This window comes from Epinephelus fuscoguttatus, linkage group LG9 (assembly GCF_011397635.1).
Source record: "Epinephelus fuscoguttatus linkage group LG9, E.fuscoguttatus.final_Chr_v1".
Taxonomy (NCBI): Eukaryota; Metazoa; Chordata; class Actinopteri; order Perciformes; family Serranidae; genus Epinephelus; species Epinephelus fuscoguttatus.
In genome coordinates, this window is record NC_064760.1 from 20350095 (window position 1) to 20366067 (window position 15973).

At 40.4% G+C, this 15973-nt stretch overlaps 1 protein-coding gene across 2 annotated transcripts in view; it reads left to right on the forward strand.

Annotated features, from left to right (window-relative positions):
* Positions 1-9073, forward strand: part of macrod1 (mono-ADP ribosylhydrolase 1) — a 161617-nt gene extending 152544 nt beyond the window's left edge. Inside the window, exons 10-11 of one of the 2 annotated variants that reach the window (XM_049585298.1) lie at positions 2005-2034; positions 8652-9073. In XM_049585298.1, the coding sequence (XP_049441255.1) occupies positions 2005-2009 (5 nt within the window). In that variant the 3' untranslated portion in view covers positions 2010-2034; positions 8652-9073. The remainder of the gene's footprint in view (positions 1-2004; positions 2035-8651) is intronic. The other variant, XM_049585297.1, reaches the window with a different exon arrangement.
* Positions 9074-15973: the final 6900 nt, after the last annotated feature.

Sequence of the window (15973 nt, forward strand, 5' to 3'; positions counted from 1 at the left end):
GTGTGCAGGTGTGTTTCCACCCACTGAGCAACCTGAGTGGAAACACTGAACACTTTGCAAAAACTCTAAATACTGCAAAAAAGTCTTTATGCTTTCCTGAGGTGAAACGTTTTGTGTATCAATAAAAGCTAAAGGTGAGAGTGCAATGGACACAGACTTGGTGAATGAATCATGACATCCATGAAACATGTGACTTGAACGTCTACTAAAAAGATGAAAAATTATAGTATACAAAAACATCCAAGCAGTGTGACACTCTTAAAGATATATTATACAGGATTTTCCTAGAATCATACGAAAGTAATCACTCTCAATCATCACTTGTGACCCACCAAACGTGGGTATTTATCTGCAGAGACTTTGCCCTCTGCCTGTATTTTCTTCTTTTCTGATTTTGCTGTGTTCAGGACGTTCCTGTGCACAGCACACAGCTCAAGTCGTGATTTTATGAAAAGGTAGCAACGAGGTAGTAGCAGCGTTCATCCAAGAGGAAGCTACAAAAAATTGCAGACACAGTGCCAAAACAAAATCAAGTATAATGAGAAGGGGTGTAACGAACCATCGATCTGGATCAATTCATTGGTCAACAATTCAGTATCATCGATGCAAAGTGTAAACATTGGTCCATATTGTCATCTTTAGGATACGCTTTTAATTTGAAAGTCTGTGTCACTGTCAAACAGGCAGATGGTAAGCAGCCAAGAGAAAGGATGAGGATAACGTTAGTAACTCGATAATAAATCAGCTGAGAGGAAATATTTTGGATTTTAAAGAAACAGGTCAACAGATAAAGCACATGACGTATGTTAACAATGCTGTTACCAGATAAAACATAACCTAACGTCTCACTCCACACTCACTACAGCAACATTAGCTGCTCTGTTTTAACAATGTTCAGTTGAATAAACGTACATACAGGCTAAAATTCAGCCGTCATTTTCTGTCAGGAAATACAGTGATTTAAATGAATGAGTACGAAAATAATAACATTACATGTTATTTGTTAAACTATAGGTAGAGGAAAAAAAGCCGCTAAGCTAATTTATGCAATGTAAACATGCTAAAGCTAATAATGGGTGACAAGCAAAAAACAACTGTTTTGTCGATGAACCTTGATAGATATTACTGAGCTGAATGTGATACTTTTGTTAAATGATGTTGTTGTTAACAAATGTTTTATGGCTGCTGGGAGAAGTTTGCCTTCGGGGCTTTAAGTTAGATAGTTTTAGGAAACAGATGATTTCTTCCAAAGAGGACTTTCTGACAGAAAGCCCTGAGGGTTATCTTATCTCATGTGCTGTGTAACCTTTACTGCACCTAAGCAGTCACAATTATTTGTATTATTTATGTGTTTTTTCTCATGTTTTATGGCCTAAAGCAGAAAAGAAAGGGGTGGCAGCTTCTTCTGTAACCGATAAATGGGCAGATAATATCATCTCATATCAATCGCAGGACCCTGAATCGCATAATCAAAATTGTATCGTTGCAGAGTTTGTAATATCGCAGAATATCATATCGTTGTCCAAAGAATCGATAAAATATCCTATTGTCATGAAAATGGTGATTACACCCCCCCCCCAGTAGTAAGACAAAACTCCAAGTAGATAAAGCTTGTTCCAAAACCAAAGTCAATCTGGTGTTGGCTTTCACTTTCAGTTTTGCTGGCAATAGTTTAAAAGCAATAGCCATCAGTTCCTGGATAGTATACCTTTAATAACATCATGCCTAATATTCACACAACAGTAGTGGATGAACACATGCATAAATTTGCATTTTCTTTTGCTGATTTTCTGAAAATTGGGATTTGGATGGAAACCTGGCGACTGTGCCCAGCTCTTGATTTCACTCTCACATAGTTAGCAAATAGGAATGTGTGTGTGTGTGTGTGTGTGTGTGTGTGTGTGTGTGTCCAAATACAGTGTTGTAAAGATGATTTTAGAACTTTTACACATTTTATAGCCAACCGCCTGTTTCATGCCCTCATCTCTGTGTCCGTCCCTTTAGCCTGACCAGTGACAGCAGCTTATTGTTCAGGTAACCAGCATGGTGTGTATTAACATGTGTATTAATAACCACAAGAAGTGTGTTTGTAGATGCAGTTTTAATCTGTGTGAAGTGTGTTCAGACAGGAAACCCTGACATTCCCTCGAATCAACACATATTTTGGGGATAAGTTGTCGGTATTTGTCCCTCAGGTTAATGGAAATGCTTTTTTACATTTGTTGCCTTCCTGAATGCAGCTAATGGGCGCTGCTGGCCTCAAGCTGACCAGTTTATGAACTGTTGCTGAGAGAGAAAGCATGAAAAGCTGTTTCCTCTGAAGGTGAAGTGTCTGGTTGGAATGTAAAATAAAGGTTTTAAGCCTCGAAGGTTCGTCCTTCACTCTGCAGGTCCTGTTTCTCCTGCTTTTCAAAATGGACTCAACGAAAGTCATGTGCCATCATTGCAGATTGATCAGTGTGGTTAAATGAAGTTTAGTAAATACGTAAATTTTATGTTGGCTCGAGCTGTGACATGATGACTTCACCCATTTGTTTTGATTACACCCGTGATTGATAGTGTTATAATGCCAAGCAGGCTGGGCTCCTAAACATGATCAGTCATTCACTCAATTATTCAAATTAAGCATTGGTATTACAACTGCAGCCTTAACCTCTAATGTCTTGCTTTACCGCTGCAATAAATCAAACTCACCTCTCGCCTCCAAAACATTTTGAGGGAAAGCTCTAAACCATTGTGCGCTCTCTGCTTTTATAAAACAGTATTCTTTTTTTGGCACACAGTTGCTGCCAAAACCAAACCTAAGACCCACAAAACAATCAGACAGACACTACAAATTTTCACCTCCGCAAGTTTTGTTAACAGCTGAACGGCCCTGCATCTAATTTGGTCAAAATCTTACCTGAATTATTCAGATGAAGCAGGGTGTTTCAAACTCTTGGGGATGTAAACAACTAAATAAGTGCCTTGACAGCCTGCCTCTGTGTGCTTTAAGAACTCACAAAGCAATTAGAATAAACAAGCTTTATTAATGTTCAAATTTCCACCTTTCAGAGTCGTGTGACTAAAAATAGCAGTTTTAAATTAATTGTAAAAAAAAGATGTGACACCAAAGCTAAAACACAGCAATCAGACAATCCTTCAAGAACATCTTGGCAGCATAAACAACAGAACGCCACCGCAGTGAGGCAACTTTGACATTGAAGATAAAGCGAGGAGCGTTGTGTTTAATTTTAAATAAAAGGAGGATTTTCATGGTCTCAGTGGCAGTGAAGTCAAAGCAACAGAGAAGTGCCTCTGGGGTTTGAATATATCACTCTGTACATCATTAATATGCACGCTGCTTAACAGTTCAAGGCACTATGTATATACAGTATGCATGACATTTAACATTATTATCTTACCTTTACTGATGTCAGTATGTTTTAAAAGCAGCAGACATAAAAAGCGAAAAACACTTGATGAAAACACACCATAAACTGAGGATTTAAAGTGTTTCACATGTGGCCCGACAGACAAGGCGTCAAAGAAGAGGAAAAGAGAAAAGAGGAGCAGCCTATTAAAAATAAGAGCAGAATCCAATCAACTCTGCAGCCATATCTCCCACACAAGCTTTAAAGTCAGACACTGGGTTAAGAGTCTTAATTTTTTATCTTTTTGCAGGCAGATCCGACCAGTAGTGGCCGATACCAGGAAGGATTTCTCTCATTTCAATGCAGGCCTCAGGGAAGATCAATTGCTAAAAATAATGGGATCTCAAACTGAGATGCCCTTGTACTCTCTACTTCACTCAAAAAAAGAAAACTAAATATGTAGGGAGTTTACTAAGTAGTTTTTTGCTGATAAAAATGTAACAATGACTCAGCAGAAGCAGCCACTTCACACTGACATGAAACATAAATTTGAGTATGAGCTTAAAGGATAAGGCTGGTGATATTCTATATTTTTCTTGCTATCAACAAATCCTATGAAAATGCCACATCCAACAATGTATTGATCCTACTAACGAGTACTTCCTGTGTATTAAAGCCTGATACATCATATTCCTGCCATTGTTGTCCAAAAAATAGTAGAACCACATCAGTGAGTCTCACTGCAGTGACATTTGCCTTCATAAAAATGAACTCAGGCACTGTAGTTTATTTTGAGCCAATCCATTTTACACTTTCTCTCTGGCAGTGATGTTCAGTAGAGCATTAAGTGTATTAATCCACTGCTGAAAAAAATAGTCCCTTGTAGGCCTAGTCCACATGTACAGGGGGATTCTTTTTAAAATAGTAAATGGACCTGCACTTGCATAGCACCTTTCTAGTCATCTGACCACTCAAAGTGCTTTTTACACTACAAGTCACATTCACCCATTAACACACACATTCACACACTGCTGGCCGAGGCTACCATACAAGGTGCCACCTGCTACCCAGTAACCATTCACAAGCTCTCACACTGATGGAACAGCCATCTGGAGCAATTTGGGGTCCAATATCTTCCTCAAGGATACTTCAACAAGTAGACTGGAGGAGCCTTGGATCAAACCACTGATCTTCTGATTAGTAGAGGCTCTACCTCTGAGCCACAGCTGCCCCAATGTAGCTTTTTCAATGCGTTTTAGTCATTCGTCCACATACACAAGTGTATTTTAAGATCCTGACACACCAAGTCGACAGTCAGCTGATGGTCAATGTTGGGCTGTCAGTGAGTGTCCGTAGCTCTTTTCACTGTGGCGTGTCTCGCAGTGTTGGCCCTCGTCAGTGCTAGCTAGAGCTTAGAATCTTTGCCTGAACCTGAACCCGACCCGTGGGCCAGGTCGGGCCGTAATTAACAACACTTAAGAGGCACATTGCCATGGAAAGAAAGACGAGAGTCAGCCTTCAATGTCCACGTTCGTATCCTTAAAAAAATGTCAGGTTTAAACCAGGCTTTGGTTCGTAATTACAGTTAAAGGGATGATGGCCGGGCCGGGCTCGGACAGAACATGCACAGGCTCGGGTGGGGTCGGGCTGAATTTTTTTGGGCCCGATCTAAGCTCTAGCACTAGTCAGCTTTTCTTCTATAGATTCAATATGTTGAATGCCGATTCAACGTATGAATCAGCATCAGCAACTCATTACACACTCATTACATCTGAGGACTTAATTGGCGAGACCTTGCAGCGAGAGATTTAAACGTTGCTTCAGCAACTACTGCTCTGGGCGTTTGTGTGTGCCTCTGTTATTGTGGGTATCCTCATCATGATCCAGAACAACTGATCTGATAATCAAGAGTCAGGAATGATTAGGGAGCTGACAAAGGACTCAGATAGGCTTGGGCGGCATCTATTTTTTCATACCTTTATATTGTGATATTTCACTGGAGCTTTCAGTACATAGCCATATTTCTGTAAAAAAAAACAAACAAAAAAAACAGCTATTTTCCTTATTAAATATACAACTGTTCACCTTCTGAATTCAAGTTTTTCTCTTTCACCGAAATAATTGTTCTTACAAACTAAGCTGACAGTCGGCCATCGGTTGATATTGGGCTGTGAATGTCTAAAAGAATGCCTGTTGCCCTTGTATTGGCAATGAGTCCTGCTTTAATGGCAATAGTTAGTCCTTGCAGTCTTTTGTTTTAGTGCTGATTCAGTATGTTGAATCAGCGTAGGAGACAGCAGAGCCTGTTGGTGAATGAAATCACTCTGGCAGTTCAGCTCAGCGCGCGTTAAGAGAAACAGAAGTGAGGAAAGTAAACAAAGAGCTAAAGTCAAGAGGGACTGAGACCAAAACAAACGTGTGACATAAGGTAAGATTATTTTTCTTTATCCAAATTTTTAGTCTGTAGTCATCTTAACCAAACTTTCAGTTACTATTTACTGCTCACTTCCTTCTTCAGTTGGGAGTAGGGCTGGTTCATCGATAGGAGCAGTATATGAGGACACAGGGCCGCTGAGGATGAAGCTGTGTCTGTACTTTTTCCTGATACCAGGCAGGACAGGGACAACTGATTTAGTATGAACAGCTTGCTAGACGTTTGCCTGTATTGATGAAATGATGACTTAAAGAGGAGCAAAATGGAAACACTCAGAATTTTCTGTGAAGATATTAACTAATATCAGTGGGGGATATGCAGTCTGTTTGACTGAACAGGTAAATTTCCACCACTCACAGACTACACCCACCTTTCTTTGTGAAGAACTGGGTGAACTGGGTGACATAAGCCGACTGTCACCCTGTCTTTTATCTGTCCCGCCTTTCTTTTCGTTTTTCCTGCCCAGATTTTTCCTTTTGAAGCTGAGACATGATGCTCAGCTCCAGTGACACTCACTGCTCTCTGTCAGCAATACCATTTGCACCTGGTTTGGGGGGAAGGGCCAAACCATTTTGTGTAAATGGGGGAGGGGGGGGACAGAGGCTCTCTGGACATTTAATTTTTGCCAAAAACAAGAAAAGGAAAAGAAACATTAACCTTTATGAGTACATTGTAAATATACTCTTCTATTATTGATTACAGGTAAATCATTTTCTTTTTAATAAACCATTTTTAATGTTCTAATATTTTTAGTACATATTTGTTCTGACTTTTCTCCCTCATACAGCACCACTGTTTGGCGTGCTTTTGACAGTGTTTCAGCTGTGTTTTTGCATTTTAATTTGGAGGGAGATTTTCTATAACAGTGATTGTGTAGATGGGACCTTTTTGTTTACTGAGATCGAAAAATACCACTGTACATGTGGACTAAATGTTGGTGTGAAGACAGTTTTACAGTTCCAACTTGTTTTAAAGATTTATGTCTTCACTTTAGTATTCAGTGTGCTTGGAAGGCCACAGACAGGGCAGGGACGACAGAGAGTGTTGACAGTTGGTTGGGATTTCTTAACAATAAGAAAAATACACAATAACAGCAGCCTTATCCTGTAGCAGTTTGTAATAAACCTCATTTCCCAGTACTACACCAAGCCCAATAATTTGAAACCAATAAGTCACAAATTAATAATTGTAAAGTAGAAATAAAAATGCAGCAGCCAACTTCAGTTTGGGGACACAGTCTATCATCAATCACAAATATTTGTTCACCAAGAATTTGACAACCAAATACATTTACAGTTTACCAAATCAGTTCTTGATCACATAAAGGTGCACTAATATACAAAAGTGAAAGGTGTCTCTTGCAGTGATGAACCCCACAGACAATCTGAGCATCTTTCAACTCGTCTTTTTGGTTTTGTGGTCTGCAAACAGGCAGCTGCTATTAGCATACAAAGGAGGATAAAACAAAGATAAATCCACTGTGCTCTACCTACTCTGCTCTAAATGGAAGAAAGATAAAAGCCCCATTCACATGGGACCAGAATTACCTGGGGACCTCTAGTAATTTGTCATAATTGCAGAGGTCGTCTCTGATCTAAATCCTGTGCTAATCTACCATGTCTGTGATTTGTCAAGTAAAAATTTCACTGCAAATTACTCACTATACTTGGACAAACAGAGGTTGTGTGATTTGTCCTGTGTGAATCGGCATCTTGTGATAAGGGGTCTTATTTCTTTTATTTTGTTTTGTTTGTTTGTTGGTTTTCTCTGCGCCTTTTTTCTGCCTGTGTGTCTGAATTGCTTTGTTTGTTTAACCCACATCAGGAAAAAAAAGGTTAATACTGCACATCACAGCTGGTGGTGCTGTGTAGTTTTTCTATGATGCGTAATGTGGAGTTACAAATGACTGTGCATCATATGTGGAGGATAATGGCGAAGATAGTGGAGCATGTAGCAGAGAGTGCAAGATAGGAGCTGGAGCAGAACAAAACAGAGCGAGTTCACTATTAACTGAACCCTAAATTAATATGAATGTTGCTGTGTGAGAAGCTGTTTAATAACATGTTTGCTAAGATGATATTGAGGTCATAATATGAGTGCTGTGTTTACGGCTCATTCCTCTGCCCCCAGCTGACCAGAAAAAATCAATGAACACAGCTTTAAAGGATTATGTGTGATATTAGCTGTGATTTCATGGTCAGATTGCAAAGTTGAGTTATTTTATATATAATGAATACTGAACCATGAATCCATCCAGCTTTGGAGTCAAGTGGCCTGTTTTTATTTTTCTGTGATGAGGCAAACTCATCTTCACTCAACAAGCCACAGTTTCAGGCTGTGACACAGCATCTACTCTTCACTTGGAGCATGAAATCAGCACTTTCACATCTTCACACTGGGTCGGTGGACTAAAGAGGTTATTTTGCAAAAACGCAGGTGTGTCCCTTTAAAAAAAAGTCTGCTCTAGCTGTTGGTGTCTTTCTCCTCTAATGGATGTACAGCAGGTTTTGTAGCAGCAGTGAGCGAGCAGTAGCGGTGCTTGGCTGGTAGATGGACCGGAACTGTCTGTCTGTGTGACAGAGCTGCTGCAGGCAGGCCTCCAAGTCTCCACTATAAACCTTATGTGTCTCCAACACCTGGCACTACCCACACTGGCTGTCTGTTTGATGTGTATGTGTGTGTGTGTTTGCATGTTTCCAGTGTGTCTCTAGCCATGTTGGACTGAGAGTGACTAATCCGCGCTAACAGATCCCTCTGAAGCAAGCAGACGCTCCAAAAGCCAAAATGCTATTTAACTGCTGCATGACCAAGGTAAAGTGCTTGCTTCCCTTGTTTTACAAGTTCATGTTTTTTTTCTCTCCCAGCTCCCACAGAGGCCACAGTGAAGAGTAAACTCTGAGAGAGTGGATTTGTCAGTTGCTGTGGATACACACCGCTACGCTCAACATCCAGATGCCTCCTCTTCGCTGTTGTCGCAGATCAAGACTTCTTCAGCAGGAAGATAACTCCTGAATGAATGATTGCTTTTTTTTCAAGTGCAAACTGGCTGTTCTGCAGATGTTCATTAGTTCCTCTGTTTTTCCAACAAACTGTAGCGGTGTCTCTTTGGTGAAGGTGTCAAATGATAATTCTTGTGGAAAATGGACATTAAGCTGCACTCTAGCTTGTATTGTCTGTGATCAGCTTTGCATTCAGCTTTGATTTATGTGTCTTGTGCTATTTGAATATTGGGATTCCGGTGTGTGTGAGACAATTACAAAAGCTTATTAAAACGAATCACACAGGCTCCTGGTGTGTATGAATTGATTATTTCTCGGGATGCGATACGAGTCAGTGAGCCAAGGCGTCACGAGGGAGCACTTCCCATGAATATTTGCTTCTTAGTTTTCTCACGTCACGAGTGCGAAGGAGAGAGGAAGAGGGACTTTATCTGTCAGCAGTGGAAAGTAACTATGTAGACTTACTCAGGTACCGTATTCAGGTAGTTGTAGTTTATGTCACTATTTCTATTTTATGTTACTTCATACGTCTTCACTATATTTCATTGTACTTTTTAATGCACTTTATCTGCCCATTGTGCTGGTTACATTTAAGACTCAAACACACAAACATATCTACATCTAAAATATGATGATTCCTGGTAGATTAAACTACACAGCAATTGGCAGAAGTAGCATCAGTAGATCTGGGTCATGCGGTTTATATCAATACCATGGTATTTACAGTGTGTGCAGTGTTTTTCCAATAACACAACAGCAGTTGTGTGGATCTGTGGATCAATGGTTATTGTCCCTGAGAATAAAACAAAAAATGATATTTGAAACAGCAAATGTGTGCAAAATCATATGAAATATTGGTATTAGATGTTTATTTTAAATGTGTAAAAAAAGACATGAACAGACAAACAAGCAGACAGACAGAAAAAGTAATATTTACAAATGAATGAAATGAAAAGCATGTATGAAAAGCAACATTCGAAAAGGAGTCGGGTGAAGTATAAACTTAAGTCCCACTCCTCCATAAGTCACGAAGTGAAATGAAACAGGCAGCTTCCTTTTATAGATAAACCTGTACCTGAGACTTTTCTAAATATACCATTGTTATTACCTTTTAACTTTGTCACAAAAAATAACCCATGTATGTGTATATAATAGTAAGCACCAAAAATCTATCTTACAAAAACCATATCTTAGTATACAATATAGATTACCAGTTATTCATGACTTACAAGTATAAACCATTCCAAATGTATGATAGATATATATATATATATATATATATATATATATATATACAGTACAGGCCAAAAGTTTGGACACACCTTCTCATTCAATGCGTTTTCTTTATTTTCATGACTATTTACATTGTAGATTCTCACTGAAGGCATCAAAACTATGAATGAACACATGTGGAGTTATGTACTTAACAAAAAAAGGTGAAATAACTGAAAACATGTTTTATATTCTAGTTTCTTCAAAATAGCCACCCTTTGCTCTGATTACTGCTTTGCACACTCTTGGCATTCAAGAGGTAGTCACCTGAAATGGTTTTCCAACAGTCTTGAATGAGTTCCCAGAGGTGTTTAGCACTTGTTGGCCCCTTTGCCTTCACTCTGCGGTCCAGCTCACCCCAAACCATCTCCATTGGGTTCAGGTCCGGTGACTGTGGAGGCCAGGTCATCTGCCGCAGCACCCCATCACTCTCCTTCTTGGTCAAATAGCCCTTACACAGCCTGGAGGTGTGTTTGGGGTCATTGTCCTGTTGAAAAATAAATGATCGTCCAACTAAACGCAAACCGGATGGGATGGCATGTCGCTGCAGGATGCTGTGGTAGCCATGCTGGTTCAGTGTGCCTTCAATTTTGAATAAATCCCCAACAGTGTCACCAGCAAAACACCCCCACACCATCACACCTCCTCCTCCATGCTTCACAGTGGGAACCAGGCATGTGGAATCCATCCGTTCACCTTTTCTGCGTCTCACAAAGACACGGCGGTTGGAACCAAAGATCTCAAATTTGGACTCATCAGACCAAAGCACAGATTTACATTGGTCTAATGTCCATTCCTTGTGTTTCTTGGCCCAAACAAATCTCTTCTGCTTGTTGCCTCTCCTTAGCAGTGGTTTCCTAGCAGCTATTTGACCATGAAGGCCTGATTCGCGCAGTCTCCTCTTAACAGTTGTTCTAGAGATGGGTCTGCTGCTAGAACTCTGTGTGGCATTCATCTGGTCTCTGATCTGAGCTGCTGTTAACTTGCGATTTCTGAGGCTGGTGACTTGGATGAACTTATCCTCAGAAGCAGAGGTGACTCTTGGTCTTCCTTTCCTGGGTCGGTCCTCATGTGTGCCAGTTTCGTTGTAGCGCTTGATGGTTTTTGCGACTCCACTTGGGGACACATTTAAAGTTTTTGCAATTTTCCGGACTGACTGACCTTCATTTCTTAAAGTAATGATGGCCACTCGTTTTTCTTTAGTTAGCTGATTGGTTCTTGCCATAATATGAATTTTAACAGTTGTCCAATAGGGCTGTCGGCTGTGTATTAACCTGACTTCTGCACAACACAACTGATGGTCCCAACCCCATTGATAAAGCAAGAAATTCCACTAATTAACCCTGATAAGGCACACCTGTGAAGTGGAAACCATTTCAGGTGACTACCTCTTGAAGCTCATAGAGAGAATGCCAAGAGTGTGCAAAACAGTAATCAGAGCAAAGGGTGGCTATTTTGAAGAAACTAGAATATAAAACATGTTTTCAGTTATTTCACCTTTTTTTGTTAAGTACATAACTCCACATGTGTTCATTCATAGTTTTGATGCCTTCAGTGAGAATCTACAATGTAAATAGTCATGAAAATAAAGAAAACGCATTGAATGAGAAGGTGTGTCCAAACTTTTGGCCTGTACTGTATATATATATATATATATATATATATATATATATATATATATATATATAAATATAAATATATATAAATGTTGGACAGGGGATGGTCTTTGTCTCACAAAAAAAAGCATTTATATCTTCATCAACATGTCCTGTCCTGTACCAGTAATCAAATAATCAAATTCATTTTCGATGTAATGAACTGTGTTCCACTGTAATGATTTTCATAAGAAAAAACTTTTCACAGATGTAAATCAGAAGCTTTAGTTACAATTTTGGTAGTTTAGCACAGAAACTTTGTCTAGATGAATTAAATCAATGTATTAAAATGATAACAGAAGTATTATCACCATATGATAATAGTGACTTATCACTGAGCCCTTTTTCATCATGAATAAGTATAAGCAGTAATAATTTGACACAACTATGATGTACAGTGATAACATATCACTCTGAAAGGAGAAATTCAGCAACACAAATACTTAAATGTTTGATCTCTGTTTTTGGTCTCTACTGACTCCTGAGGGAAATGTTTGGCTCTTTAGCAGCTAAATACTGCCATTTGGTGCTGAGCAGGTAGTGTACAGTGAGTAAACAGCTGCCTGCTGCGGCCGGAAACGACACCATGAGAGCAGTGAGAGTGAACCAGAACAGTAAAGTTGCAGCTGAGCCACTTAACAATGAGCCGAAGCTCAGGATGGAGCTCCATAAAGCTGAGCTGCAGATTCAGGTGATGATTCTCTTTGGGTTCAACCCAGTCACCAAAATGAATGTTGGGATTTTGTAACCACAGACATATTAAATTTTCATATGCAGCAGATATGTTGAAACTTTAAACTTCAATTTTCAATTTTATATTATGACAACAATTTGATTAATAAGTGATTACATGTAGGCACAAAACCCTCTTGGTCAGGGTTGGGAAAACATAATGTTTATGCTTAGAAATACCTGATTTCTGTTGCCATAAACACAGCTGGAAATGACCTGAACTAAAAATACCCACTCTTCTTGGTCTCGCACTCCAGTCTACAGCTCTCCGCTGCTTGGCAGACGTCCAGTGGCATAGTGGAAGGTAAACCCACCTCTTCTTTCTTGCCATTTACAGCATGCCCACCTATCATCCAGGCAGCCATTGGAATATATAGAAGAGTGTGCCCACTCCCTCCTCTGTAACCTACCCATCTACCAAGTAGTACATGCTGACCTACGTCACTTTAGAAATGTTGATATGATACGTTTGAAATGTACAAATGTAACATATCTGTGGTTTGCAGAAAAGTACAATGCCAGCATTTTATTCTGGTGACAGGGCTGGTGGTTCATCACAGCAAGAGACTCCTCACACACTGTCACAATTTCTAGATTGTCATTTGACACATTAGTATTAAAAAATTATTTATGACACTTCTGTCCTTTCGCTTAAAGGCACAGCACCACGGTGAGCAAGTGGTTAGTATTGTCTCCTCACAGCAAGAGGGTTCCTGAGGTGGGGGAGCCCTTCTGTGCAGAGAGGTTTTCTCCATCCTAGCTGTGAAGTTGCATAGCAGATACTTCTCCGTTGTGCCAAGCATGTAGGAGAACTATGGTGGCCAACGCAAAAACACGAATGGCCCTGTCTAGAGCTAGTGTTTGTTTGTCCGCTGTGGGCTACTGTAGAAAATGGCAGACTCCTAAGAAGAGGACCTGCTCCATATGTAGATATAAGCTCATCTAAGGTAACAAAAACACAAAGATTCTCAGGTGATTATACGTTAATGAAAGCATTATAAATATTACATTCCATTTCTGCCAATATATCCCCCTAAATTCTTTACACAGGCAGCTGTTGCTCAGGAGGTAGAGCGGGTAGTTCCTCTGGTTCACATGTTGAAATATCCTTGGGCAAGATGAACCCCAAATTACACCCACTGGCTGTGCCATCGGTGAGTGAATGCCAGATTTTTACTTGTAAGTGTTATATTGTCGTGTTTGGCTACTAATTTACCTTGAGTAAAGGATTTGAATTCCTCTTCTGGCAGCAACAGTAATTTCACAGTTTTCACATTCCTAGACTCCCCGTTTTTGGACGCCCACAGCACCTGTTCATTTTTAACAACAATCATCAATCCTCCCCCTTCTCTCCTTTTTTCTCTTTATTTCCTTTTTGTCTCCGTGCTGTCCAAATGCCATCCACCAGGCTGCCTGTCAGAACTCACCATATGTGTATTCATGCCGGCGCCATCATGCTTCTCCCTACAGCGCATCTGTATGAGTTTTTAATTGTTTGTTGCAGGATGTAGCCGTCACGTGTCGGTGGGACGCAGGCGGTGATTTGTGTGAAGCGAATTGAGTGTTTAGCGAGCCACCGTCCCGCCCCGCGACTTTCATCTGCCAACAACCATCTTTATTGATTCCAAACAATCTGCCACGGTGGCGCAGACGCACGGGAAGGAGGGGGGTGCAGTGTTGGGACGAAGGGAGGAGAAGGGTTGTAGGGGGAAAATAAACTACAAAGAATATCAACAGGAAATTGGGAGAAAGCCCCCTTTTACTATAAAAGCTTCATCTGTCACAAAGGGGATTGTCTTTTCCTCTACTGAGCTCTTTGATTCCCACTCCTTCTGGGCCTCCGTCACTTCTCCTTCCTCCTCCTCATCGCTCTGTCTCGCTGTTTCACTCTACAGGATGGTGGAAAAAATAAACAGATGGAAGAGGGAGGGATAAAGACACGGCAAGAGGAAGGATGTAGGAGTTCAAACTGAGAGAGGGGGAGGGAAAAAAAGGTGGGGATGAGAGGATGAGAGGATACAGAGCCGGCAGGAGGATGGAGAGATGGAGGGAGAGAAAGGGATGGAGGGCCTGATGAACTCATCTAAAGGCGCTCTGGGTTTTTTAATAAGCAGCAGACTGTGAAGCTACTCTACAACCAGTCACTCTGAGTAATGAGAGGGAGAGAGGGAGAGGATGAGAGGATGAAAAGACAACGAGACTCATTATCCTCCGACCAATTTTCATCACTGTCCCGTCAGTAATCTCTCTCTCTCTTTCTTTCTCTACGGGACTCAAACAGTCTGCAGCTCTGTTTGAGATGACAGATGAAGAACAATTACGCTAACTGTTTCGTTAACTTGAAGGCTGATTCCCTGCCATCTTCCTGAGCATACACTGATAATCCTGTTGGCCCTGAAAATTACTAGCTGCACACGGCCTGCCAGCGCACCTGTGTGTGTGTGTGTGTGTGTGTGTAGCCTTAATTCCTTCAACAGTTAAAGATGTTGTTTGTACTGTGTGGAAGTGCGTGTGTGTGTGCTGAAAAATGTCCACTGCTTGTTCGGTTGACAGTATCCGACGGCTGTGAACTCTCAGGTGTTTGATGAAGAATTATTTCAGGCTGACGACTGCTGTTGCTGACTGTGTTGGTTGCAGTCTAATACACCAGGTTACTGCCTTGTCAACATTTTCTTGGCGCTTCAACATCTTTGCTGCTGTTGTGCTTGAGTTTCTTCCAGGAAAGATAGGAGATGGAGAACACACTTCACATTCTAAGTCTGTGTTTTTGATCACTGCTCTTGTATTGTGTTCATTTAATCTACAGTAAGTGGCTCTTATTCAGAACCTGTATTTCTTGGCTGGCTGAAGTGTTCTTATAGAGGAATGAAGAAAATGGGCACTCTTACAGTTTTGCTTCAAGTTTTTTTTTTTTTTCATTGCACTGGTTCACTTGATTTTATCACGAAATGCTCAGACAGACGACTCCCATACCTGAACTTGCATATTGTCTGCTGAGAATTAATCTGATATTGTTGTGTCAAAAAAAGAAAAGAATCAGTTGTTAACTATAAACCCTGTATGGATGTGCACTGATTGCTATCATTGTTGTACAGCATGGCTCTGGTTAAACCCTTCGTAAAACATGATGGTACCGAAATTGGCACCACCCTTCAAAACTAAAGCCTTGCAAGCTGTCAGCCTACATGTTGCCTTTTTTTTTTTACTGGTTGGACTTTCCAGTGTAAAATATTGCCAAATTGTTTTAATTTTGCTAACAGCTAATGTTACACTATTTAATTCATTCTTCTTTGCTTCTGTAAAACAGTCTTTGACAGTGGCTGCACAGCACAACTTGTTGAGTAGGGTACTGTTTAAGTGCAGCGAAGAAGAATTGATTTTCAGGAAACATAAGCCCCATTTCCACCAAACACTTTCAGTATGGTACCTTTGAAACTAAAAGTAACCCTTCAGACGTGGTACCTAGACCCTAGGGTTTCCACCGTAAACAGTACTCATAAATGTGGGCGGGGTTGTTGTCACTCACTG